Raw genomic sequence first — 25,591 nt, 5'->3', positions numbered from 1 at the left:
TTTACTCAACTAACTTTGGGGGTACTTTTTCCACCTCTGCCTGCAGTAACTTGAGTTGTTGCCATGGATGCAGCCTGTCCAGATGATCTTTGGAGGGAGTTTTGATTTGGATCCACACTAGCTGCATGAGTGCAGCCACTCAAGCACCATATGCATCACTGTAGCCCTTCACAGGACCTTAACCCTGGACCTCCAAGGAGCAGCCGGGCTTGCATGCCACAGAGGGCAAGCTTGCCAGAGTTGGGATCAGTGACTGCCATCCCGTTGCCCCCCGCAGCTGGCTGCTCCCTGGAAGGTTTCCTCATCTGAGAGAGAACGCTGAGCTGGCACCTGAGTGGCACCTGCTGCCCAGGGGCAACAGGCTGACTCTCTGCCTTAATTTGCCAGCTTTGCAGAAGCCCTCGGCTCTTCCAGAGAGCATAAGGGCTGTGCGCCAGCCACCATGGTGCTTTAGGAGCCGAAGAGGGGAAACTGACCAATGCATGCTCTCCCTTGGCCTCCTGTTCCTAAAAGAGAGGGAGCTCTCTGCTGGGGGAGGAGGGGTTGTGGATTTGTGCTGGAGAAAGGGAATAGCTTTTGGTTCAGGAGGTTGTTATTTATTGGTGGGGAAAAGTTGAAGCCCTGCTGCTCTTTGGATCATTCCTCTGGCCTGCCCCCCAGAGAAACACTTCCCAGCAGAGAGACAGTGCCCTCTTGCCCATTCACCCCAATCCTTTTTCACTGTGACTGCCCTCCAGCCTTTCTCATTCTAATGAGAGCTGCCTGAGAGGCAGGTTAATGGTCAACTCCCTGGTCAGCAGATTGGGAACACAGAATGCCATGCAGTCAGCCAAAGAGGAACATGAGGCTACCTCTGGAATACTATGTCCAGTTCTGGGGCCCCCAGTACAAAAAGGATGTGGACATATGGGAGAGAATCCAGGTGAGGGCAACAAAAATGGTGAGGGGGCTGGACCATGTGATTTATGAGCAGTGTCTGAGGGATTTGGGCTTATTTAGTCTGCAGAAGAGAAGGATGAAGGGGGATTTGATAACAGCCATCAACTACCTGCAGCGGGATTTCAAGGAGGCTGGAGACAGACTGTTTTCAATGGTGGAAGGTGACATTACAAGGAGCAGTGGTCTCTAGTTGCAGTGGGGGAGGTCCAGGTTGGATATTAGGAAAAACTGTTTCACCAGGAGGGTGGTGAAGTACTTGACTGCGTTACCGTGAGAGGTGGTGGAATCGCCATCTTTAGAGGTTTTTAAGTCCCAGCTTGAAAAAGCCCTGGTTGGGATGATTTAGTTGGGATTGCTTCTGCTTTGAGCAGGGATTGGACTTGACCTTCGGAGGGCTCTTCCACCCCTATGAGTCCTTGATAAGGATTGTCACGCTGTCTCAGAGCTGCGATCACCTATTATCTTGTGGCCTGTCTCTAACACTGGCCAGTACCAGCTGCTTCCGAGAAAGGTGCAAGAAAAGACCCACCCTGCAGCAGGGAGTGAAAAGAAAACCTGTCCTTGGAAGGATTCTTCCTGACCCCTAGTTGTTAGATCTTATTTTATGCCCTGATTCTTTGTCTGGCTACACTGATGCATGAGGATTTATAGCATTCCAGATTAGTTGTTTCTGTTTAATCCCATGCTGTGGTAACTGCAAACGTTTGTCATCCCTTGAAATCCTTTTATGGATCCTTTTGAGCTCTTGCCCTCCCTGGGATCATGTGGCAATGAGTTCCACAGGCTTGCCTGGCAATGAGTTTATGGATCCAGGTCCTTTTGAAAATGAATGGGGTTTTCAGTGCACATGATTCAGTGAAAGGACAGATTTTTCCATCCAAGCAAGAGCTGCTTGTCCTTTAGGCTGATTATTTTCTGACCTGGGAGGGTCAGTGATCCTTGCTCTAGATACACACCTTCTGAGGATTTACATTCTGGGCACTCAAAGTGCAGATGGAGGGACAATCACAGCCAAGAGAGTCTAGAAACATCCATGGCCTTTCCCTGTAACTAGGACAAGGGCTAAGCTACTTGGGCTGAGACCAAAAGCAACATTGATTAGAGCCCATCTCTGGGTACCAACACCCCCCAAAGTTTTGGCAAAGCAAGGGTATGACAGATTCCAGATCAGAATTTCACCATGTGCTGCCAACTCTAACAGACTGTTCTGACCTCCCTGGATCATGATGTCCTGAACTGTACAGCTCTGGCAATCCAGAGTTTGCTCCACAATGTTGGGGTCCTCTGAGGGAGCCTCAGGCAAAATGTGTCACACGAAGGGGCTGCCAGCAGAGATGTGATATTATGTAAATTAAGCTGGCGCATAGGTGTCCCAGTTACATATCAGCACCCCTTTGTGTCAGGTGCTGTACATATATGCAGTCTCTAACTGCCAAAGGTCTGCCTCCCATTGCTTCAATAGGAATTGCACCTGCATGACACACACAACTTGTGTTCTGTTGACTGCAGGTTTTATTGCTGCAGAATTCAACCCATAATTTCTTCAGCTCTCTCGAGGTTGATGCAAGCCTGAGCAAATATGATGAGTCTGGACATGTTGGTTTTGCCTATGCATTTCTTTAATACAATACCGTGCAATGTATTTGACATCTGTTGTTTATACAGAACCACCAGTGCACAGAATTAGTCATGCACAGTGAGTAGGGACAATACAGCATTCTCCAAACTGGGCATTGTGTTGGTGCATGCACAGGCACACAAAAATAGGTGCAGTGCGGGTGCTCGTAGGCAATTTCCTTTACAGTCTTCTGCCTGGCTGTGTGCCCAGAACTGATTCCCTCACCCAAAAACCCACAAAACTTACATCTAGTAGTTGGCCTCCATGCCTGTAATGGGTTGAACCAATACCTTGGAGCTGGACTTCCCAGAGCTGTGGGGGTGATCGACGCAGGCTTAGTCCCCTTTCTTGTTTGGAGACCTCCTGTGGGTAACCTGGAGGTCTGGATCCATGCCCCCCAGCACGCTTGTCTCAGCCTGTCAGCTTTTGATCCACCAACCAAAGCGCCTATCCAAACGCTGCGGAATCAGCCGCTTTTCCTGAAAACCTGCGAATTCCCATGTGGTTTTGATCTCCAAGTATGAAGCCTCCCCAGGTTCGTGGCGAGTCCTGGGCTAAGATCTGCCTCTGGAATGGCACTTCAAAAAGTTTTGTGTGGTGTTTGGGGGGAGTTGCTTGATGCAAGTTTCACCAAGCCCTGGGGTGAATTCAGTCCTCTGTGTCTGGAGGAGTGAAGCTAATAACGCTTACGGCCTGTTTTGATCTGAGCTTTACAAAGATGAGTCAGTAGGATTACCTCCCTCTACAGAGGAGGAAACTGAAGCATGGGGTTGGCGACATGACTCCTGTCACAAATCAATGGCCCACCGGGTGGAGGAACTCAGACCCATAACTCACATGTTGGTGCAACAAATGGTGCTCCATGCAGGGTAAAACGTGTCCCTTCTGGTGGCTCTTCCGTCACATTACCAAGTCTTCTGCGTTTCAAGACGATTTATGTTTTAGCGTTTCCTAACCAAGGCCAGAGCTGTCCAGCTGAAATGCTCAGTGAAGATGCTACCTATAGCGACCGGAGAGTTTCTCCCATTGGTTTAGGTACTCCATTCACCCGAAAAGGGGAAGGCATAGCACTGGGGTCAGGAACGTGGAACTATGTCACCAAGCAATGTAGTTATTCCAGTGTACAATAGTAGTGAGCAGATTTCCCTATAAGCTGAGCACTGCGGGGTCGCCCAGGAGAGATTCCGGTGCTGCCCAGCCGATTAGCAGAGCGCCCACAGCCTCTCTCAGCCGGCAGCAGGTTGGGTCTGAGCCTCTGGTTTCCTGACTTTCAGGTAGTGTCTTGGCTGCAGACTTACCACTTTCTCTGGGAACGGCGACCTAAAAGCCCGCTCTGGGTGCTGGACTTAGTGGAATCTGTTTTGCAGGCATTGAGTGGATGAGTTGCATGCATACTGGGCAGTGACTCTGGCCGTGGGACCCTGTGGGCACTAAAACATGGCCTACAGGAGAGGGTTTGGATGATGCTTTTTCCTAGGGCTTTACTTCCATCCAGGTGCAGAGCGCCTTTTGAGGCAGGTGAAGCAGAGCCCCAGTCACCTGAGTGGGGGAGATAGCTCAGTGGTTAGAGCATTGGCCTTATAAACTCAGAGTTGTGAGTCCTGTCCTGGAGGGGGCCTTCCAAGGGTCTGGGGCAGGTGAGACTGACAATAATCTGTCAGGAATGGTGATAGGTCCTGCTGTAAGTGCAGAGGGCTGGACTCAATTACCTCTCTAGGTCCGTACCAGTTCTACATGATGTACATATCTCCATGATATCTCTACTTCTTCCTCTCTTCCACTCCCTGTCAAATTATGTTCCAGACAGTTATCATTTCGAATGGTGGCAGTGAAGGTGGAGCAGGTTTTTCTACGCACTCTTTACACATCTTACTGGAGGGCTCACGGTAATCCATTTTGCAGCCTTTCAGCACTCAGGTGCTTGTAGATTAAGCCTGCAACAGGTCATTAGATGAGCAGCTCTCCGCTTTTCCAGACTGCTGTACCCCTTTCAGGAGTCTGATTTCTCTCGCTTACCCCTTTGCCCTTGCAAGTTTCACCTCCCTAAAAACAACTTGCTTATGCAAACGGACATAAAATACAAAAGTCTCCCAACACGCTATTACTGAAACATTGCTTGCTTGCTTGCTCACTCACTTTATATCATAATCATGCACCAGTTTGAAAACAAACGTTGTACTCACATTTCAATGCATCGCAGCAATGGGCAGCCAAAACTAGCGAGTGAGCCACATGAGTGTCCTTCCTTCACCTCCATGGGCCTCAGCAACTCCCAGCCCAGTGAGGCTCCATGTGGGGCCCTTGGACCCTCTGTCTGCCTCGTTCGTGTGCACCTCATGCACTGGGGCACCGTGCTTCCAACTCTCTCCGTCTCCTTTCCAGCTGCGAATCAGCTGTTCCAGCTCTGCAAAGGAGCAGGGAATTAGCAGATTTGTGGTGCGCCTAACGTGCTGGGCGGGCAGGGGGAGGAGTAGAGAGTGCAGGGCCCTGGGGCTCCAGGAAGGGGGCAGAAAGGGGAGCTGCAGGTTGCCCACCACTTATATACAGTCCGTAGAGCTGTGTAAACAAGTAATTGCTGGTATGAAATGTTAAGTTTGCACGGACTTCACTACAGGTTGAAACTCCCCAAACTGACATTCTCTCGTCCGGCAACATCCATCGTCCAGAGGGACCATGGATTTTACTGGACTAGAAATGCCGGGTGGGAGTTCGGGTGGAGAGCTTGTGTCCCTGGCTGGTGAGACAGCCGGTCTTTGCGAGGCTAGGGCTGGAGCCAGTGCCTGCAGAGCTGGGGTGGTGCTGATCTCTGGCAGGGCTGGGGTCAGGGCTGGCTGCCCAGCCTGAGCTATAGCTGGTTCCTGCGGGGACAAAGCTGGCTGCTCCGCCTGATTTGCAGCTGGTCTCCATGGGGCTGAGGCCAAAGATCGTAGCCTGTGCCAAATCTGTCTGGTGGTCTCGGGGGGCCATGCCAGCAGCCCAGTTGGGGCTGAACTGGTGCCACATGGCCTTGGCTGTGGTTGTGGTCATGGTCATGGCCACAGCTGGAGCCGGCACCTGCAGGGACTGGGCTATGTCTGGTAGGCTGGCCAGGGCTGGAACAACCTCTGTGGTTGGCAGACTGAGATGGCCAGGTCAGCGTTAGCCCAGCAGGAAGAAGGTAAGGGAACCCTGTGGCTGGAGTTGGGGCAGGGGGAAAGGGGAGCCAGGAGCAGAGTAGGTGGCCAGAACAGGGGACCACTCTTCGTCTGGCAAATTCCCTTATCTGGGACCAGTCAGGTTGCTGGGCGTAGTGCTTTTGTAGCCTGTTTGTAAAAGTAAGTAAATATCTAGATATGTTGATGTATCCCCTGGAAGGTCTCTGCATGCTCATTGGGGTACACGTACCCCCTGTTTGAGAACTGCTACATTAGATCATCTCATCTGGTCTTATCTGTAACACAGGCCATTGAATTTCACCCCGTTACCGCGGCTCTGAGCCCTCTAACTTGTGTTTGATGAAAGGCACCCGGGGTTTGAGTTGAAAAATCCACCACTTCCCATGGCGGAATGGTAAAGTGTTAATTACTTGCACTGTTAAAACCTGGGCCTTATTTCTAATTGGAATTTGGCTGTTTTCCTCTTCCAGTCATTGCTCTTTGTTTTGCCTTTTTCCACTGGTTCAACGCCCTTTAACTACTGGATTCCCAGATCTGAAGAAGCGGGCCTGTCCTACCAAAGCTCATCACCTAATAAATTATTTTGTTAGACTTTAGAGTGCTACAGGATTACTTTTTTTTGTTTTGTGAAGATACAGACTAACACGGCTACCTCTCTGTAACTATTCGACTTGCCCTGTAGGGTACTTATTAGTTATTACACCATATTACCTCACCTCGTGCGCTTCTATTTTATAAGCTAATCAGATTGGGCTCTCTGAGGGTTTGTCTCTGTCCCTGACCAGGTTGATCTTCCAGGTAGTGATCTTCTAGAGTTCAATTTCATGCGCCTAGTGGGCATGTGCGAAATCAAACTATCAGGCTCGGCAGTCAACCCCGCGTACTCCTCAATCTCTCAAGGAGTAAGGGAGGTCGATGGGAGAAACTCTTCCATTGACCTCCCTCAGTGAGAACGGCCCCGTAAGTCCATTGTAGATAAGTTGATTCCGGCTACGCAATTGCCAGAGGTCTAGTGTAGACCTGGCCTGAATCTCCCACTGTGGGGCATTTTCTCCAGACATCAGATCATCTTTGAGGCTCCTTTCTGTTCCTTCTCCAATTTTCCAACTTCCTTTTAAAAATGTGGCCACCAGAACTGGTCAGTTTGCCAGCGTTGGTCGTTGGTTTGGAGCCAGCCAGGGTGGAGGGCGAGGGGAATTTCTTCTATTCAGAGGCCTGTGTGAAATGAATTTGGTGAATCAACTATTAGGGGGTGGCCGTGTTAGTCTGTGTCCACAAAAACAATGAGAAGTTCTGTGGCACCTGAGAGACTAACGATTTTTTGGAGCATAGTCTGTAAGGTGCCACAGGACTTCTCATTGGTGGATCAAGTTTCACCAAGAGCCCAGGAACTAAGGGTATGTCTGCACTTACAATCAGTCGCTCTGGGGTCGGCAGATGATCCCTGTACTCCTCCTCTTGTGAGGAGTAAGGGAGGTCAGAGGGAGAAAAGCTCCCGTCAACCTCCTTCAATGAGGACAGACCTTACAGTCGCGTGCAGATATGTGAGTTCTAGCTGTGCAATTGCCATAGCTAGAATTGTGCGTCTGCGGACGACTGTAAGGTCTAGTGTAGACCAGTCCTAAGTGAGGGCCCTAGGCGCAAAACTCCTTGCGATCTCTGGGTCAGGATGAGGCTCGTTAGATGGTCAGGCTGTGACCCTTTCCTGTCACACATACCCCTCTCCTCCCAGGCTGCCTTGGCAGAACCAGTTCTGTGGTTATGCAGGGAGCACTGTGTTTCCAGGGCTGTAGGTCTTTGTAAATTTCAGGAGCAGAACATTCCTGTGAAGGTGCGGTTTGGGTTTGTTTTTTTTTTACCACCTCCCCTTCTCATGTACACATGCAGCATCATTCTAGGGACCTGCCAGCTTTGGAAACATGCTATAAAAAGCCCAACACCCCGCCCTCCCCAGTGTCAGAGCTGTCAGCCAGGGCCTCCCCCCGCCCGGCAGGTCAGGGGAACTGGCCCCGAAGGGTGTGTCTACACTGCAGTTAGACATCTCGGTCTGGCCCTGGTCAGCTGACCTGGGCTCATGCTGCTCAGCTAAAGGGGCTGTTTAACTCCTAGATATCTGGGACTCAGGTGGAGCTTCCACCTCACAGGGACCTCGAGAGGGAGTATCAGCCGGAGTCTGAATAACTGCACTGTGCTAACTCTTTAGTGGGTCGTCATCTCAGCTGCCAGCGGTGGCACTGCAGGGCACAGTGGGCCAAATTCCCCTCCACTAACTTGAATTTGTGCTCCGGTTTCCTGACCCAAACATCCTTGCAATGGTTTTGCTCCTTCTAGCATTAAGCTGAGCCTCCAACACCCTCCTGTGTGTCCATGCTTAGAATCCAGCTTGTGGAGACACAGCTGGTGTCTCCCCCGAATTTGGTTGGGGTCCACAGATCAAGCCATGATCGGGGGCTTTTAAGAAGTCCCCTAAGGCGTTTGCTGTTGCTAGAGTGGTGACAGAATTTTCCAAGGTAGCCAAAGGTGTTGGTGGGGGTGAGACTGTTCCACCAGGACACGAAGTCGGGGTTCCGTCTAATTTTCAACAGCCATGGACAGAATAAATTTTGTGGTGTGCACCAAGGGATGTGCAGATGTGCACCACCCATAGGAGGACATGCGGCCAGCTTGCGGCTCTCTGCAGATCACTTGGGCGTTACCTGAATCTCTCCTGGGTGGCTGCCCAAGCGCTCAGCTTCAGGGCCATCCCAGGTGGCAGCAGGAGCAGCAGCAGCAGGGGGTCGCCTCCCCTCACCACACCACACCCCCGCCCCCACGTGACACGAGCAACAGCCTGCACCCTCCCGGTCCACTGAGCCCAGCTTCTCCGCGGGCAGCAGGGAGCAGAGGCCACTGCCTGCTACCGCAGGGAAGCAGTTCACACCGGGTCAGGAGGCTGCAGCAGAGCGGAGCAGGTGGCTGTTTGTACCAAGTGGTGAGTATGGGGGTGGGGGGGGAAGTGACATCCAGCTGCTGCTGCCTGCCCCAGGTAATCCTCCCCACCTCCAATCTATATGGCTGGGACGTCTTCCTGGGGTCCCCTAAACAGTGGGGGCCGGGAGCGTCCGCCCCACCTCGTCCTGTGGACAGGGCAGCTCTGTTCAGCTCACTAGGAGCACTGCATGGGGTGTAGGGAACTTAGAATCATCCAGAAAGTGGGTGACGCCCTCTGACTAGCCGGATGCTGCCTGTCTCCTCAGCGTGCACGGCTGCGTGGAGCCCATGGTGGGAGGTGGGAGTGAATTCCTCCCTCGTCCCCAGGCCACTGGTGTGGGAGGGATAAATCCACTTCCCTGCAGCAGCTTCAGTGGAGCAGGATTTAGTTGCCCACCTCCCTGCTGTTACCTCGTCACCCAATCAGCCAGACCTGGCCTGGTGAGCCTCAGCATTACAGCCCTACCACCCCTGGGACTAAAGGAACGGATGCTCTGAACATCCTGGAGGCCCTTAGGGGGAGGGAGGGTTACTAGATGCTTAGCTACCCAGCACTTAGTGTTCACAAGGGTGCTTAGGTAGCCTGGTGTCAACGCTGAAGCATTAGCATGTCCCGCAACTAGCAAATGTGACACTTAGCGAGCTGTAGATTTGAAGGTGCCAATATATCTGATCAGGTCTAATGGTAATTAAGCCCCATAAATATCAGTTTTGTAACCAAGTAAAGAGGATGAACGTCCCACAGCTACAGACCAGGGCACATGCAGACTACAAGGCAGCGTACATGAGTGGACAGATGGTCCCCCCTGCCGTCTTCTGTTCTGCTTCTGTGTGACTGGGGAGTCTGGATCAGTGTTCCCTGTAAGAAGCGTGCTACAGCAGCCACCCAGGAGAGCTTCAGGTGCCTTCCAGCTAATTAGCAGAGCACCTCCAGCCTCCCACAGTCGGCAGCCTATAGGTGGTGAACATTTGTCACACCTTGGTGCACACCATAAAATTTATGCTGCCCATGCATAGAAAAATTAGAGGGAACCCTGGTCTGGATGGAGTCTGAAGTCATTGCTATCTGCAGCTGCCTAGGGGAAAGGCAGCATAACTTAATCGTAGGGTACTGGGCTGAAAGCCAGAGGTCTAATCCAGGCTCAGGTGCTGATTTATTTTACATGCAAGTCGTTCCCCGCCGCCCTGTCTCAGTTGCCCCATCTGTAACGTGGGAGAAATATTTACCTACCATGAAGACTGTGGATGAAAAGTCCTGGGGAAGGGTGACATGCACATTTGGCAGAATTCCATTGTTATTTTATTTAATCATTCTGACGGGTAATGTCAGTTTGCTTTAAAACATTTTTTTCAGTGATCAATTCATAATTCCCGACTTCTTAAAGTGATGGGTTTAAGCATATTTTAAACAATTGTGTCTATTTAAATATGCACGTTTGTTATTTAATGACAGTAGAGGTTGATATTCAAAAATTGAAAGCTTTGTAATTGTTGAAACACACATTGTCAACATCCCGTTCCAGAATGTACAACGCAAACAGCCAAAGTCCTTTGTCTTGTACCTTTCGCAGCAGAAATGTAGCATTTTAAAGACCAACAACATGATTTATTCAGTGATGAGTTTTCATGGGACAGACCCACTTCATCCGATCAATCAGATCAAGAACATTGATTGGATGAAGTGGGTCTGTCCCACAAAAGCTCATCACCAAATAAATCATTTTGTTAGTCCTTAAAGTGCTACATTTCCGCTGCTTTGTTTTGTTGGACTACAGACGAACACGGCTACTTCTGTTACCCTAACCCTATGCTGTCGATGGAGCTGTTTTGTCATGGGTATGAATGCGCGTGGGGAAATAGATGTCTACCCAACATGTTACTGATACCCATCAAGTCCTCCCAACCCTAACTGCAAAAGCGAGGGGGAGGAGGGAGGAAGCAGAGAGATGAAGCAAAATTGTTTAGAGCAGGGGTGTGCAAAGTAAAGGGGAGGCATGAAATTTTGTATGGGGGGTGGGGAAGCATGATAGGCTGCTGGGTCTCAGGCTCGTCCCTCACATTAAAATGTTGAAATAGGTTACTGTTCTTACAGCTGCGTGTTCACGTTTCTATACCAATTCATCATGTTTTTACATTCTACGGAGTTATTTTGTTACACAAGCAAAAAGTTTCTTTATTCTTATGATCATAAGCGAAATGTCTGGCAGTTTGGACTACATTAGACAGGTCGGGGGAGCCCTTCTAAAAGTGGGGCCTGATGTGAAAACTTTGCACACCCCGGTCTAGAGAGCAAGTCCATTTGTACAACACCGAGCACACTGGGATCCAAATCTGTGACTGGGGACCCCGGGCACCACAGTAAACAAATAAATACATGTAGCTAGTCCAGTGGAGGATTTATAACACAGCAGTTCCTGGTTTCCAGGCATGTGCTCAGGCCACTGGGTCACACTCCCTCCACACTCAAAACTCTTCTGTTAGTCTATAAGGTGCCACGGGACTCTTTGTTGCTGCTCCCTCTTAGTGAGTTGCACTTTGAGCTATTTTGGGGCGTGGGAATCTGTCATTTTCACTGGAAATTCCCAACACACTCTAAGCCAGATAATAAAAGTTTTTATTTAAAAAAAAAACAATCCCTAAACACAGTTACAAAACAAAACAAAGGGAACTGGAGTGTTTTGAGGTTTATGGACCACAAAGGGCTAGCTGGCAGGGCCACACGGAATCAGGTGGGAATGCCCAAGTAACTGTTAAACTCCACTCTCGATTACTGAAGGGTAATCCCAGAGTGATTGCACTGGGCTGGGTGTTGTGTAATGGGAACGAAGTCAGGACCATGTCTTCTAAATTCTGCTCTTGGTAACCACTGTGTGATTAGAACGCTGGACGTGTGAGACATGGTTTTGAATCATAGCATTGTCCTGGCCAGCTGGTGGCGTTGGGTAAGTCAATGTGCTGCCTCGGTTTCCCCATCAGTGAAATGGAGCCCGTGATACTGACCTCCCCCTTTGTAAAGTCTGCTGCTGAAACATACAAATAGAAGAGCTGGGGATGATGATGCTGTTGTAAATCTGGCATGACTCCAGAGAGGTGGACAATATTAACATCCGTACTAGTGAGAACAGAGGCAGACCTGGTAAACCAGACCTCTGGCCCCAGTGTGACTGAAGTTTTCTGGGGCTCTTGAAATTGGGATGCACATGGGAGGAGCGATGCTTTCCTGCTGCATCACATCCCCCTTATGGTGATGTAAATCCAGAGTAACTCTGGCGGAGTTACCCAGGTGTAAAGCAGATGCCTCAGCAGGAGCAGACAGACACAGGCTCTTTACAAATCCGTGGCCGCTGCCCAGGCTGTCTTTTATGGGGATATACATACATATCTCATAGAGCTGGAAGGGACTTCAAGAGGTCATTGAGTCCAGTCCCCTGCCCTCTCAGCATGACCAAGCACCGTCCCTGACTTTATTTTTTTAATCTATTTGTCCCAGACCCCTAAATGGCCTCCTGCCAGATTGAACGCACAGTTCTGGGTTTACAAGGCCAATGCTCAAACCACTGAGCTGTCCCTTTTGTTGCTGGCTGGGCTGGGGAGGGAGCGAGAGAGAGAGCCGCCTGGTGCTGCATGCGACCTGAAAGCTGTCGGGGTGGTTGAATCACTAGCAGAAAAACCACATCCCTCGCTGCCCCCTCCTTTCCACACGCACGCGTGCGCGTACACACACATACACACACACACAGGGCGAAGCCTGCCAGGATTGGCTCGCCCGCCCCCTCGCTGAGGCGGGCAGGGGAGTGGGCATGCATATCACGTCCACAGTGTTTGTGTCTTGGGGGTGGTGGGGGGGTGGAAGGGAGCAGGAGCTCAGCCGTATGATAATGACTCTAACGTCTGGCAGAAAGAAAAAAAGCCCCTGAATGCACCAGGGTGTCTGTAACGGAGCTTAAAGGAGAATGAAGCAAAATGGCTGCCTGGTAGTGTTGGATTCTCGCCGGAACTGACTGGGGGTGGGGGGGGGATATTTGTGCAGGGGTGGGAGATCGCTGGCCAGCCAAGAGCGGAGAGAGCATTAAAAGCGGAACAAGGTAAACAGAGACTCTTCCTTGGATTTTCTTTTCAGGGGCCTTTAAATGCAAGAGTTGCCCTTCCCTGCCCAAGGGAACTGGAGAGTGATTTTTCTCACGGATGATGCGTGTTTTAAATAACACACAATCTCCCCCCTTCGGCTCCCTCCCCACATGCAGTCCCACCCAAGCAGGGGGGCTGTGGTTGTGAGCGTTGCCGTGACCAGCTTTGCCTGAACTGCATTTTATTTTGACACTCTCTCTCTCTCTCTCTTTTTTTTTTTTTAAATTTCCCTTGCAGGTGGAAATAAGGGACCATAAAGAAGGCGGAACGCAGGAACAAGTGCTGGCAGCAAAGGTACCTTTTTTGTTTTTCCTTGTTTAAAGGCAGAGGACAAAGCTTAGAAGGGAATCGGCAGTGGTGGTGGAATTGGCCCACCAGTAGTGAAAGTAAAGGAAGTGTTGCAGTGTTTAAAAACCCAGGCGTCTCCGGCTTTATTCCTGCTGAATGACAGCTGCCTCCTCACCTATGCATTTGCTGTTTTTTTTAAGCTGTAATGTCTTTGTAAGGCAGGGGGAGGGAATCACTGCATTTCAGCATCTCCCAGTGGTCCAGAAGCAATGATAAATAAATACTGGCACGATTGCCGTTGCTCCCTGTTCTTAATGGGAAAGCAGCAGCCTTTTCCCTCCTAGATCTGCTGAACTCTGGTCATAGAGCCAGTGCAATGAACAAGAGAGATTAGCCTCCCCAACTCTGAAGAAGGCATGACATCATAGTGATGCAACCATGACGGCGGTAGCTGTCCTACCTCACTTGGGTGGACCCAGAGAGTCTGTGTGAGCTGCCGTGACCCAAAACCGCAGCTCGGTTTCTCAGCTTCTGGGGGAAAAAGACATAATTACGAGGTGGAGCGGGAAGGAAAGGTTTTTTAGGTTTTGTCATTTGAGGTTTAAGGCCGGTTTCCACTCCGTTGTTACATGGATGTTACCCCAGCTGAGATCAGTGGGGTTACTCCAGATTTAGACCTGGTCCTTTACGTCTTGGCAGATCAATTCAGAAGCAGCTCTTCGTGTTGATTGCACGGGGGACAAAGTTTGGAACAGGGTGCTGCAGCTTGCCTTGACCCTAGCGCTCCGTGAATGTGAGACTGGGGAAGAGGAAGGCTAAGAAAAAAGAGAGAGGGAGCTGATTTCATTGACAGTTTCAGGCATGTCTCCAGGCAGGGACTGAGGCTGGGTTCACATGAGAAAATTAGGCTGGTTTAACTCCCATGAGTCAGGAAGCGGGGAGTCCACACCCCTAAATGGGGGAATGTTGAGCTGACCTATGTCCCCTGTGCGAGATTTGATAGAATAATTCTCCTGTTGACCAAGCTACCGCCTCTTGGGGAGGTGAGTTACCCACGCCAACAGGAGAACCTTTCTCACTGGCGTAGATAGCATTTACGCTGAAGCGTTACCGCAGCTCAACCAATAGGCTGCATCCCTGCGTATTCCCCAGCCTTGCTGACGTTTTTTAGTGTCCCGAGTGAGGGGGTATTCCTCCAGGGAGGCTACTCTGCAGATCTTTGTTGAGAGCAGTGTGGCTTCAGAAATAACAGGCACGAATCTCAGACGGTGTGAACCCTTATGGCTGCATTGGCATTGGCCAAGCCGCAAGGGCTGGGGGCTCTTCATTTTATTCTCCGATTGTATTTCCCATTCCTTGGCTGTGTTTTCCATTGGGCTACGTTGCACCCAGGAGCCGAGGGAGAGGAGCTGGAGGTGTATTGCTGGGCTACTTTCGCCGTGGTGTCTGAGTGCAAGCAGCTCAAAAGAAGTGGGGAGATACTGATTAAAGGCAGAGCTTCCACGAACACGACGTGTTCTACTGTGCCCTGTGTCTTGTGTTCTCCCTGACGTTGGTGTAAACTATTGCCGTTTGGGTCTGGCGAGTTTGATGGCCCCGTTGCACGGAGATACATGAGAGCCCAGCATGCGCAGCAATGGAAGTCTGCCCAGTTTTTGTTACATCGGCACAAGATCGAAGTCTGGCCGTCGGGCTCCGTCAGGTGAAATGCTGGGTGCCTGCAGAGCCCATTGAATTCCATGCTGGCTGCAGGTAGCCGGTGCCTTTGGCAATCAGGCCGTCAGTTAAGGTGGCTTCTTGTTTGTAATGGACAGCTGTCTTTCTGTTGGGAGTCCTGCGCAGAGAGGAAGTGGAAGGCTACTACTCTCAGTCATGTAACTGGGCTGATCCTTTGCCGTTTTAAGTCCCCGGGCTCCAGAGGAGGGATCTAAGTTCAGGCAATAACTTGATTGCCGCGACCTAGCAAACTATGCATCAAGCCCTCATTCTGTATTCTCACTGGCACTGATTCAGCTCATACACCACTGGCTGTGCAGAGGATGAGATTTGAGGTATGAGATTCAGCTCATCTGTTGCTGACAACCGAGGGTGAGTTTTTTTCAAAGGCATCTGAGTGAGATTGGAGCACCGGAGCCTCTAAAAATCAGTGGGCCAAAGGCACCTAACACACTTTGCTTTAGAAACAAAAAGCAGTCACGTAGCACTTTAAAGACTAGCCAAATAGTTTATTAGGTGAGCTTGCATGGGACAGACCCACTTCTTCAGACCATAGCCAGACCAGAACAGACCATCCCAATGGGCTGGCTGGTGTCAGATTGTGTTAATGTCAATGGAGCTGTGCATGTTTACATTAGCTGAGGGTCTGGCCCCCTGCATCCTTGCACATTTTGCAGATTCGGGCTCCTGCAAACCAGGTGAGCTGGAGGTTGCATCATGACTTGGAACTGAGCAGCTGTTGTCATGCCAGCTTGATAAACAAAAGAACTCCTGAGCTAAGTGCTAAGTCTTTGGTAACACCTAATTAGCACTGAGATGATGTTTATTGTTTGCTTTACCAATGTGGATCCTTTATCACAGGTAATTAGGGAATGATCAGGCAGGAGAGGGCAGCGTGCATTTAGAAGGGGGGAAGGGTGGGAATGACAATGCCTTGACCTGCTGCCTGTCTTCTTCGCCTTTGTTATCAGAGCGGAAAAGCCAAACCCGTCAGGTGTCCCGGGGAAGACACAGTAACAGTCAGATTGCAACGGGCGGGAGAGTAGGCAAATGAGATCCCTGCCCCCCAAAAGGACGATGTGGCTGAAGATGCCAAGGCAGGAAGGGTGCAGAATGGAATCCACAGAGTCATAGAACATTAGAACTGAAAGGGACCCCGCGAGGTCATCGAGTCCAGTCCCCTGCCCTCACGGCAGGACTGCATACAAATTGAACCTCTCTAATCCGGAACTCCCTGGTCCAGCAAACTCCATAATCCAGTATGATTTTAATTAGCTGCACAACCACTTCTCACGGGCGTGGCCGAGTTTCTCATGGTCCCATGAAGTTTGTTTCCAGCCACCACTCCTGGCTCTCAGTGTTCTGGGCTCTTATTTAGCTGTAATTTACCCTAAATGTCTCCTTAGAGCCAATCAGCATTGGAAGTGTTGGTGATGTACTAGGTAATATTGACGTCCTATCGTCCGGCAAAGGTCAGGTCCTGAGGGTGCTGGATGAGAGTGGTTCAACCTGTGCCATCTAGACCATCCTTGATAGATGTTTATCTAACCTGCTCTTAAATATCATCCCAGGTGGTAGGCGTGTGGGCCAACCCCTTCCCGTTCCAACTACTGTTAGGGCCTGCTGAGGAATGGACTGTTCCAGCCTTCTTCAGCAAGGCACAGCCTCCCTTCTCAGTCACCAGCCCATGGGCAACAGAACTGCCCCACCCTTAATCCCATTGAGATCAGGGCTTCTGCTCACTGAGATGGCGTTCCTCGCGGTGGGGGAGGGAAGGAAGTGTTCTGAACCCAAAGCCCATCAAAAGGAGCCTGTGTGACTGTCATATTTTTTTCTCCTGTGATGCCCAGATGCCTGGTAGCCAGGTACCTTGCACCCAGTTACTCTCTGTCCTTTTGCATTGATCTCGCGGTGGTTGGAATTTCCAGGATGCTGTGGGATCCTTGGATTGGTGCATCGCTCCACTCCCCGCCAGAAGCGTGCGCTCAAGCCCAGCTCCACAAGTGGAAATGGCCTGGGTAATGGCCTCCCCCATGGGTTTGGTGCGGCTTAGTACTACTGTGCGTCTTCGCTCAGGAGAGATCCGTACTTGGACTTCTGAGCTGCTGAGCAGGGCAGGGTGAAGGTGGAGGGCCCAGGCTGGAATGGTAGCGGGAAATCAGCTGGTTGGACTGAGGGGTGTTACCATTAGCAGAATTGCATAGATTGGCTGGGGACTAGCATTGCTGAGACAGGAGGGGATCGCAAGGCGTGGGTAGAGCTGTGTACTTGCAGGACTGTGGGTCAGGGTTGGGGAGCACCTGGCACAGAAGAGGTACTATCTATCAGGTGAAAGGTGCCTCAGGTGAGGTGTGCAGGGGGTTGCACAGCAGTCACCCGCTCTCACTCAGACCAGTGCCCTGCCGGTCCCTTCTGCATGCCTTAAGTTCCCTCGCAAACCTTAAAAATGTTTGTGCGCCCTACTTGCAACAGTCACCTCATTGGTGCTCGGAGTTTGCTGGAGGACACTCGACTGACGCCAGCCATGCTACTGGGAAAGAATCCTGCTCTTTTGCTCTGTTCTGATCCAAGCGGAGAGGCAATCAAACATGAAGAAGCAGGAGATGGGAGCGTCTGATGTTTATCTGAATGGTGGAACAGGACTTTCCCCTGCCCAAGTCAGCCATTCCTGCGGAAAAAGTTCCCTGCACATGGGTTCCACTGGAAATGGTGTAAGCTGGGGCGGGGGGGATCTTCCTCAAATTGCTTTTCCCCTCCCATTTCTCCCATCCCCAAAGTTTCTGGGGACCCCAGGAAGGATGCTTAACAGATGCCAACTCTGCGTGGCAGAAGATGGGCCAGGGTACTGCCAGCGTTGTTTGCTGAAAGGTATTCTCACCGCGGCCTGGAGCAGAGCCAATGCAGCATTTCTGTTGGTTTAATCTGAAGTGGCAGTCCTGTCCTCTTTAAAAGTGTGCCTTCTGCAGATCCATTCCTTGGCATCCCTTTAGTAAGAATAGCTCCTTCTAAAGTCAGCCTTTGCTCTGACACCGGCAAGCCAGGAAACGAGCGTTTACCCCAGAGATCTCAGTTTCCAAAGCGGCCGCGTGAAGGCGGGGGGGTGGGAAAAAAGAAGAGGACAGTTGGATCGTGATGGTTCTAATTGCTTGGTACAGTCGTATGGCTCTCATCACTGCAGCACGCGAGGTATGAAATAACGTCTGGATGGCTTTTCCCCAGAGACCAGGCACGATTATGTGCTGCTGATGTCATAAAGAGTGGGATCAGCGGTCCCCTTGTTTCTAGCAAATTGCTACATTTCTCTTTCCACTGGAGCTCAGGTGCAGAGCTCTCTGTAGTACGTGCAGTTGTCTGTGCAGACTGAGGTCTGCTCAGGGCATGGAACGCCCTGGAAAGCAGCCAGGAGCTTGTGGGTGCTGCTCCGAACAAATAACAAATAATCATGAAAAGAGCCAGCTGTGGGTTTCTCCATCCGAGACAGATGGGGTGAGGGGGAGGGAGGGAGGGAACTGTAACTCAAGTGATCCAGAGTGCTGCAGGGACTGCTATGTGCCCCAGCCCCCGCATCAGAGGGTTTTGCCAGTGGCTTCTTTAGGAGCAAGACTGGCCAGTCCAGAATTGTCTTGTATCAAGAAATCAAACCAGACCATGGAGCTTTGCATTATTGCAATAGCAAGGCACAAGCTAGGTGTGCCTGGTGGAGCTTGCAGGGCCACTTACAAAGCTGATGCCTCCTCTTTAGGTGGGCTGCTAAGAGACAGCCCCACGTGTTGGATCTGATGATTTGCCTGCAGTGGCTTTTTGTTGCTCTGGCTCTAAGAGGTACAGAGTTCTGGTCATCTTGAGAGGGACGTCAGCACAGTCTGCATGTCCAATCTGGCAGGGCTGTGCTTGCAGGAGGCCCTTCATGTAGCCTAGCTCTTCAGACCTCCTTGCACGCAGAGGTCTTCCAGTCTACAAGGCAGCATTTTGTATGGTGGGGAGTGGGTGAGATATACATATTTATGAGGCTCTCGCCTGCTACAGTGTCAGGTCCACGTGCAGGAGTTACTAGGTGGAATTCTCTGGTTTGGGTTATAGAAGAGTTCAGGTGACGTCATGCCGGGATTGTCCAGGATTCGTGTGCTCCTGCAATGCCAATAAACAATATCAATGCTCCCTTCTGGTTTTCACCTCTTTCTTTTGTGCACATACTTACTGAGCTAGCTGTCACTGTTTATTGCTTGCGCTCCATAGACCTTAGGTGCCACCATACTGGGTAATGATGTTAGGTGCTGTACGAACATAAAACAAAGAGCTGACCCTTTAAACGGAAGACAGGAGACAACAGGTGGAGACAGGCCAACCTGCTGTTTCAGTTTGATTTGAAATGGGCTAGGCTGGGAGTCTTTGTGTATGTACTTAAAACTTAGGAGCTGAGTGCTCCTGTACTTGTAGGTGTGGGTTGAACGAAACCACCTCCGACAGTTGCAACTGGTTGCTGTTTGTCAACTGGAGCAAGTTCACGGTCTGTACAGCTCCTAGCACAATGGGAGCCTTCTCCATGGTGCAGCTACAACATACATAATCCTTAGCACATGTGGCCTGTAAATCAATTCAGCCCAATCCCCGATCAGTGCCTGTCAGATGCAGCACGTGACGGATGGTGCAACTTGTCATGTATTTTTTAACCTGTCCAAGGGGAGGCTCTGACTTTTCCCCCTTTCAATGCTTCCCTTGGCATGGAGGGTTGAAATTTGCAGAGAGGGAATTCTCTGCTCCCATCTTGGCTGCTCCTGAGCTGGCTTCCCAAGCCCACGACTCCCTCTGAGCCAATGCTGGGAAAGGCAGCGGTGGTTTGTGCCTATTTTTAGCCCGTTTGGAGGGCCCCTTCATTCCCTGTCTGGAGACGCTGCCTCCTCATGCCGTTGGCAGCCGGTGCTCCTGGACGGATCATGCTGCCTGCTCACACGTGGCTTTTTTAGGTTTACAAACATTACAGCCTCGTGTGTGCATCGCCCCATGAGTCATCAGCCCCGTCACAATCGCAGAACGAGGCGCCGGGGGGAGGGAGGAGGCGGTGTCCACGGCCTTCATTTGGGAGGGGGAAAAAGTGACCGTGACCTGAATGAGCCGGCCTTTGGCCGCCGGAGAGAGTCACGTGCAGTCAGAACGGGGAAGGGCCATGCTAATAAGCACCCCGGAGAGACGTTGGGTTTGTAAATCTCGGACGCGGCATCCCATGCCATGGCCAGCCTGTCCACCCCGACTTAGGAATCCCCTTCTGCGTGAATCTCTGCTTCTTTTTTTGGGTGTGTGGGAGGTGGGTTTAGAGTAGCACATGGCATGCTTGGAGCGGAGGAGGATGGAGGGCAGTTATCGGCGGGATTACGAACGCGGGTCATGCAGCAGCCGGAGGACCCAAACCCTCCGTATTTCTACCCAGCGTTTGGGCTTCTTCAATCAAAAACATCTAAAGGGACGTTTCAAGGAAGAGGATGTAGCAACGGGGTGGATGAAAACTCCCGCAGCCCCAGTGCCCTTCGGTTTTGCTGCAGTTGCAGAAGTGGAGGAAAGAAGCAGTAGCGGTGCAGGAAGGAAGAGCGTGCCTCCTCCCCCACCTTCTCTGTTCCTCTGCACCGAGCCCAGCTACAAAGGCGGTGGCAAAGCAGAGGTCTGGAGGACTGGGGCTGCCTTGTCAGTGGGACATTCCGTGGCTTTACGCCATGGCTTCGGCTGCTGCCTTTGAGAAGCACAACCGTCCCTCCTCCCCTGACTGCAGCCGTACGAGCACGCCCGGTGCCGTGTGTGCTATTTTTAGCCACTTGTCTCCGGGCCTCGCGGAGAAGCAGCAGTGGGATCTGTCTTCATTCGCATGCAACGCTTCCCCTCGCTGCATGGGATTGTGGCTACGGCAGGGCCAGGGGGAGCAAGGCGGAATCGCCTCAGGGGTTGGCAGGTTGCTTGAAACAAACCAGGTTTTGCTTTCTCTGGGATTGCTCCTGCACCGGTAATAATTATCACCCCAGCCTCTATCCCTGCCTTTTTTTTTTCTTTTAATAGCCCCTGTTCTGCCTGCAAAACGTGCTGGCAGCCTTCATGGAAACAAGTTGGCCATGGAGGAATGCAGAGCTCTTATTAGTTCCTTCTGCTGCTTGTGCTTTGTTTAAGGCCTCTTAGCCGCATTAACTCCTTTTAACTTGACGAGGACCCTCAATCAGATGGGATGCAGATCCCTTTGACAGCAGGCTTGAATTATTGATGGGCTTGTAGTGTGTCGGATCCTGTGACCAGGCGAAAAAAAAATGGGTGCAGAGGCTAGGCAGAGCAGAGATTGATTGGAGAAGGGAGGTGGGGTGGGTGGAGGGGGATTAGAAGTCCTCCTTGTTGCTCTGAGGATAGGACAAGGAGCAATGGGCTTAAACTGCAGCAAGGGAGGTTTAGATTGGACATTAGGAAAAACTTCCTAATTGTCAGGGTGGTTAAATGCTGGAATAAATTACCTGGGGAGGTTGTGAAATGTCCATCACTGGAGATATTTAAGAGCAGGTTAGATAGACACCTATCGGGGATGGTCTAAGGATGCTTGGTGCTGCTATGAGGGCAGGGGGCAGGACTCGATGGCCTCTCAAGGTCCCTTCTGTTCTAGTGTTCTGTGATTCTCTCCTGACAGCAGAACTGCTCTAGGCCACAGTACCGGCTCTTTGTTATCAAAGCTTTGTAGCGCACATACATCAATCTGTGGGAGGAGCTGTAGGGCTTGGGGCGGTGGCCGGGGAGGTGTTGGGGTTAGTAACAAGAGCTGCAGCGTTTCACCTCTAGGTCAACTCTGAACTTGGCCATAAGCGATCGGAAGTGTTTATCATCTGATGGCAGCTCGGTATGAGATCAGATTTCCCCCCTCCAGCTCTGCATCCCAGGAGCTCCTCCTTGGGCGTGGCTGTAGTGGAGAATCTCACAGGATCAAGTTTTACCATTGGGACATGCTGCAGGCAGGATAGGGTGGAGGCTGCTCTAGTGTAGACAGGGCTCAGGTGTGAACTGGTGTTCTAACCCCTGTGTTTGCTGGGCAAGGCCAGGAGAGGGTCTTATGCAGGAACACTCTTAGGTGTCGTCTGGAGGCTTGCATGACCTCTGCCTGGGCTGTGGAGGAGTAAAATGAGTTTAGTCATTAGGTGCCTTGCATGGACGATTTTATTTTTGAGTATCTGGGCTGCAGGATAGAACTGATGTAGGTAAATGTAATGTAAGGACCAGCTTGAGCACTTTGTAGATAGATTCTGGACCAGTCTCCCTCTGAGAGCTGACTGTTATAACCCAGGAGTCCTGGCCATCCAGAGGCACCAGAGTACATGACCAAGACCACTGGGACCCAGGGTCCCCTCTGATTTAACCATTGGACCACACTGCCCAGCTGGAGCTGGGTATAGAACTTAGTTTTTCTGACTGCACTGCTCCATAGCTGCGCATTTTCTATACAAGACCCCTGATAAAAGAGGAGGGAACAGAACTCAGGGCCGTTGTGCGGGGTCACTAAGCAGTAGATAGATCTAGCAGAGTGCGAGTTAACAAGCCATTGGAGAGGCTGCCAGACACTGGAGAAGGGACTCTCCTTCAGAGTTATTGGTTGCATGCTGCTGTCTGGCATTTACCTGTCTCCATCCAACCTGGAACAGGCCCCTCAAGTCCTTTAATTTAGGACCCCCAGTCTAAGAGCAAATGCCGTGGGGAAGCCACAGTGCGGGGTGTGGGAAGGACCTTCTACTCTGAACACGTCAACTTGTGACCTGTGTTAATGGCCCTCCATTATGTAGGAGATACCTGGTGTGGATTCCCCGAAGGCCTCATTTCCCTGATTGTGCCCATTAAAGGTGACATGGGCCATGCCAAGTAACGAGAATGCTACAACCCTCAAACACCTGCCATTCTCCTCCTCCTCCTCCCTTCTCTTGCCAAGGGCCTGATATCAACACCCAGCCCCATCAAAGGGGAAAAAAGCAGTCCTGTAGCATGTTAGAGACTAGCAAAACAATGTATTAGGTGATGAGCTTTTGGGGGGCAGACCCACTTGTTACAGCTAACATGAGCTGAACGTGCCATGAACATGAAGCAGGGGGTCTGCTTTGAAAGCTCAGCCATCCTGACCATGCAGTATCAGAGATGATGGCACAGCCTTTCTCCAGGTGTCCCAGAGGCTGAGACAGGAGCAGAGTGTGGCATGGCAGATACCCCTGTGTCAGTGCCATGCTTCTGCCACGGGTAGAAATCTGAAAGTGGGACTGCATTAGCATGTACAGCATGTGCCTGAACCCCTCTAATCCAGAACACTCTTGTTCGGCAACATCCGTAATCTGGCATGATTTTAGTTAGCTGGACGGCCACTTATCACGGGTGTAGCCAAGCTTTTCACAGTCCCATAAAATTTGTTTGGAGCCGCCACACCTGGCTCTTGGTGGTCTGTGCTGTTATTTAGCTGTAATTTACCCCCAGGTGTCTTCTAAGCAGTGGAAGCGTTGGTAATGCTGCTAGACTATATTGACCTCCTGTCATCTGGCAAATTTTCTCATCTGGCACTGGTCAGGTCCCAAGGGTTCCAGATGAGAGAGGTTCAACCTGTAGTTCTGTGGCTGTAATCTGAAATGTCTGACATCTGCTGCCAGCCCCTCTGATGGTGACACAGTCTGATCTTCAACTAAGCCAGATCTGGTTTTGGCACTTCGGCGGTCACTGGAAAGCTGCGGTGGGGCTGTTGACTTGGCAGATGTCAGCCTTCGCTCTGAGTCAGCCGATGTCCCCAGCTGGTGTTGGGAGATGCTTTTGCAGCAGGCAGCCCTGTCTTTTAGAGGGGAGGTATTTAAGTTTCTTGTTGGATAAATCCCTCATCCTTGATCTTGTACTGGCAGGAGGTGTTGCTGTGTGCTGTTCAGAGGCCATGCACCCCAGAGGAGGCTGATCATGAGGGTCAATTTTCCACTCTGCCTCACTGTGAAGCCTCTTCTCTCTCAGGAACTCTAAACTGAAAGGTTTAGCATGGTGGCCTTGGGATGAACTTATTTCTCAGGGGCTGCTGGTTCAAACCCAGCTCAGATAACTTGTAACAAAAATCTGCTTCCATCCAGAAGCTCTGGGCTGGTCTAGAACAGTGTTTCTCAAGCAGGTGTATGTGAACTGAGGTCTTCAAGAGGGTGCATCAATTCACTTAGATATTTGCCTAGCTTTACAACAGGCGACATAAAAAAGCAATAGTAAAGTCAGTACAATATCAAAGTTCCTTCAGACAATGACTTGTTTCTACTGTTTCATATGCCTGACGTTGAAATGCAAATACAATGTTTCTATTCCAATTCATTGATTTGATAAGACGGTAGAAAATCAGCAAGTTTTCAGTCATTGTCTTCTGTAATATTTGTGTGCGATTTTGTAAGTAGTGTTTAAGTGAGGTGTCACTTGGTGGTAAGCAAAATGAATCGGGCTCCTGAAAACACTGAACGGCCCTTGTTTCAAGACCTCAGATTACCTTAAGACTGTGTTTCTCAACCGATGGTACATGTACCCTTTGGGGTACGCAAGAGAAGTCTGGGGATACTTGTAATATTTTTAAAAGGGGTACGTTATAAAAAAAAGTTTGAGAAACATTGATCTAGGTGGTTCTCCATGGGAAAGATTCTCGCCCTCCTAACTAGCATGTTGGCAAGCTCACCAGATGGTGGTGGTGCTGGGAGATCAGAAAAATCATCTCTTTCCTTGTAACTAAGGGCTGCTGCCAGAGATATTGCCAGTGGTGTTCTGAGAAACCACTGCTACTGAGAGAGGAAATATATGTGATGTCTTTGTTTTAGTCACTTTCTGGCTATTAGTGTCTGTCCTTGACATGGTTATGCTACCAACAGAGGAGTTGTATTTATTGCATCATGTTAGCGTCTAATACCTTTGTCCCGGTAACACGCTTTGCTCCTTGAGCACTAGGGGAGCACAGAATGTCGGTCTCTGTCATTATTGACTAGTTACTAGGTCCATGGCCCCAAGGTAATGGAATTCCCAGCAGAAGCGGGGAAAGCCACGGAGAGAAGATTGAAGCACGGATGTTGTGGAACTGAACTGATGCAGCTCTGTAGATCAGCAGCTGGGGGTGTGAATTACAACTGGGTTAGATGACGCATCTGAGGCTTCAGTGGGGAGTTGGGAGTCACTCAGGGAGGTCAGCGATCAAACATAAGAAATCCCTGTCAGTAGGTTTGCCTTTCTGCCAGGGAATTCTGAGGACTTGTATAGTCTGTCTACTCCCTTCCAGGATGAAATGTCCATTGCATTAGGTGTGAGAGGGTTCACTCTCATGAACAGTAATAAGCCTGCTAAGATTAACCTCTTCTGTCACAGGGGGAATCCAACCCCAGATTTCCGCAGACCTTGACCAGCCAGTGCAGCAAGCAAGAGAGATTTTGAATATAGGTGAATTACTTGGAGCAAACACCCTTTTCTCCTGACTCTGTCCGGGATGAGGCTGTCCTTTCACCTGTATTTCTGTGAAATTGGGTGGAATCTTCTGTCTTCGTTGCAGCCTGTATTGGCCGAATATAAAACAGTTACCCAAATCCCCTTGCTGTGGCTGTCAGGTTCCTGGGCATTTTGTACTCACAACGGTATTATCTGGGTGAATGGAGAGATGGCAGTTAAAATCCACACTTCACTTTTATGGTTCTTCTCAGCCTGAACTCATGAACATGAGCAAATTAATCCTTGCACTATCATTTAGAATACGTACTTACGTTGTTTGGGATTTATTACCACCCCTCCTTCT

General features: G+C 50.5%; 1 protein-coding gene across 1 annotated transcript in view; it reads left to right on the top strand.

The window, feature by feature from the left end:
* The window catches only part of TET3 (tet methylcytosine dioxygenase 3), a 159,167-nt gene that overhangs the window by 30,649 nt on the left and 102,927 nt on the right, over positions 1-25,591 (top strand). The window contains exon 2 of the mRNA XM_074981893.1: positions 13,048-13,104. Within this exon, the coding sequence (XP_074837994.1) occupies positions 13,048-13,104 (57 nt within the window). The remainder of the gene's footprint in view (positions 1-13,047; positions 13,105-25,591) is intronic.

Source organism: Carettochelys insculpta, chromosome 31 (genome assembly GCF_033958435.1).
Source record: "Carettochelys insculpta isolate YL-2023 chromosome 31, ASM3395843v1, whole genome shotgun sequence".
NCBI lineage: Eukaryota > Metazoa > Chordata > Testudines > Carettochelyidae > Carettochelys > Carettochelys insculpta.
This window is presented reverse-complemented; position numbering and strand designations above follow the sequence as displayed.